The sequence below is a fragment of the Echinops telfairi genome, unplaced genomic scaffold, assembly GCF_000313985.2.
Source record: "Echinops telfairi isolate 266 unplaced genomic scaffold, ASM31398v2 ScPeMD7_27;HRSCAF=92, whole genome shotgun sequence".
Classification (NCBI taxonomy): domain Eukaryota; kingdom Metazoa; phylum Chordata; class Mammalia; order Afrosoricida; family Tenrecidae; genus Echinops; species Echinops telfairi.
The window spans coordinates 286,701-288,723 of NW_022103924.1; the positions used below are offsets into that span (position 1 = coordinate 286,701).

At 41.2% G+C, this 2,023-nt stretch overlaps 1 protein-coding gene across 1 annotated transcript in view; it reads right to left on the minus strand.

Moving 5' to 3' along the window:
• Positions 1 to 2,023, minus strand: part of SEMA4D (semaphorin 4D) — an 88,787-nt gene that overhangs the window by 26,612 nt on the left and 60,152 nt on the right. Inside the window, exon 10 of the mRNA XM_030885418.2 lies at positions 1,262 to 1,484. Coding sequence (XP_030741278.1) covers positions 1,262 to 1,484 — 223 coding nt within the window. The remainder of the gene's footprint in view (positions 1 to 1,261; positions 1,485 to 2,023) is intronic.

The following is a 2,023-nucleotide window of genomic DNA, read 5'->3' on the forward strand; positions in this document are numbered from 1 at the left end:
GTTTGCAGAAGATCATCCAACACTGGCTCTAGCAGTATCTTGAGAGGGAGCTATGGGGGTTACAGACTGGATTCAGATGAGGACATGGAAAAGGGATGTTATTGTTGATGTCAGGTAGCTCTTAGCTGAAAGCAGAGAATATCAGAAAGAGGTTTACTTGTGTTTGATTGACTGTGCTAAGGTATTTGACTGTGCTGACCATAAACTATGGACAGCCTTGAGAAGAATGGGAATCCCAGAACCCTACATTGTGCTCATGCAGAACCTGTACATGGATCAAGAGGCAATTGTGTGAACAGAACAAGGGGATACTGCATGCATTAAAATCAGAAAAGGTGTAGGTCAGGGTTGTATCCTCTCACCATACTTAATCAATCTGTATACTGAGCAAATAATCAGGGGGGTTAGATCATATGAAGAAGAATGTGGCATCAGGATTGGAGGAAGGCTTATTAACAACCTAGGATATGCAGATGACACAACCTTGCTTACAGAAAGTAAAGAGAACTTAAAGCATTTGTTGATGAAGATAAAGAATTTTAGCCTTCCACATAGATTACAACTCAATGTAAAGAAAACCAAAATCCTCACAACTGACCCAATAGGTCACATCATGATAAATGGAGAAATGAGTGACTTTGTCAACAATTTCTTCTTACTTGGACAATCAATGCTCATGGAAGCAGCAGTCAACAGATCAAACAGTACATTGCACTGAGTAAATCTGGGGCACAAGACCTCTTTAAAGTATTGAAAAGCAAGGATGATACTTGAGGACTAGGGTGCACCTGATGAAACCATGATATTTTCAATTGTCTTCTATGCATGGGAAAGTTGGACATTAAATAAGGAAGACCAAAGAAGAAGCAATACATTTGAATTGTGGTGCTGGCAAAGAATATTGAAAGTACTATGGGGTGCCAAAAGCACAAATCTGTCTTGGAAGTAGAACCAGAGTGCTCCTTAGAGGCAAGAATGTCAAGCCTTCATGTCACATACTTTGGATATGTTATCAGGAGAGACCAGTCCCTAGAGATGGACATCAAGCTTGGTAAAGTAGCAGGACAGTGAAAAACAGGAAGAACTTAGGCAAGATGGATTGACGCAGAGGCTACATCGATGGGTTCAAATATAAAAACAATTGTGAGGGTGGTACAGGACCAGGCAGTGTTTTCTTCTATTGTATATTAGGTTGCTATGGTTGCAACTGACTCAAAGGCACCTAACAATGCATATGACTGTGTAGTGTTAGTGAACCTACCTGTGCTGATAAACATCACATCATAGATGGTCCCGTCCAGAGCCTGCACCCTGTCCACCACAATCTGAGTGTAGTTCACATCCTTCTTAATTAGCAGAGGCTTGCCCTCATATGGCATGATGGAGTCATCCATTAGAGGGTGGTCTTTCACGAACTGCAGCGTCTTGTCAGGTAAGTTCAGGGAGCTGGTAAAGTTGGCTGCCCTGGCCTCACTGTTGATGCACTGTGGGAGAAATCACATGCCCTAAGTAGTGGACCATGGCTACGCACTGGAACAAGGACAGAACCACACCTCCACACTATCACACTATCATGGTGTAAGATTCAAGAAAAACAAAGTGGTTCTCTTGCAAAAAGGGGACGTGATGGAATCCTGAGGTGCCTTTCTCCCAGGAGTCTGGAGTCCTGGTTATAAAGCATAAGGTTAATTCCACTTCTCTTTTACCTAGAAGATAATTTCACTTCCTGACATTTCCAGGAACTCCTGTTATGAATTATAGTTGTCCCTGAATGTTTAAGAATTTGTAGATAGTGGCAACAGGTGCATATGTTCTTATTTAACCTTCATTTATTCCAAGAAAATTCCAGAAGCCTTTTCAATGATTTCAAAGCTACACGTGCAGCAAGTGAAAGTAATTGTGATAAATAATCTGTTGAAAATAGGGGCTAGTTCAATAGTTTCAAAGACATTTGCACATTAAATGTCATGTATGAGTTGTCCAAAAGTCAGACACTCCACACCTGTGGACTACCTGTAATTAA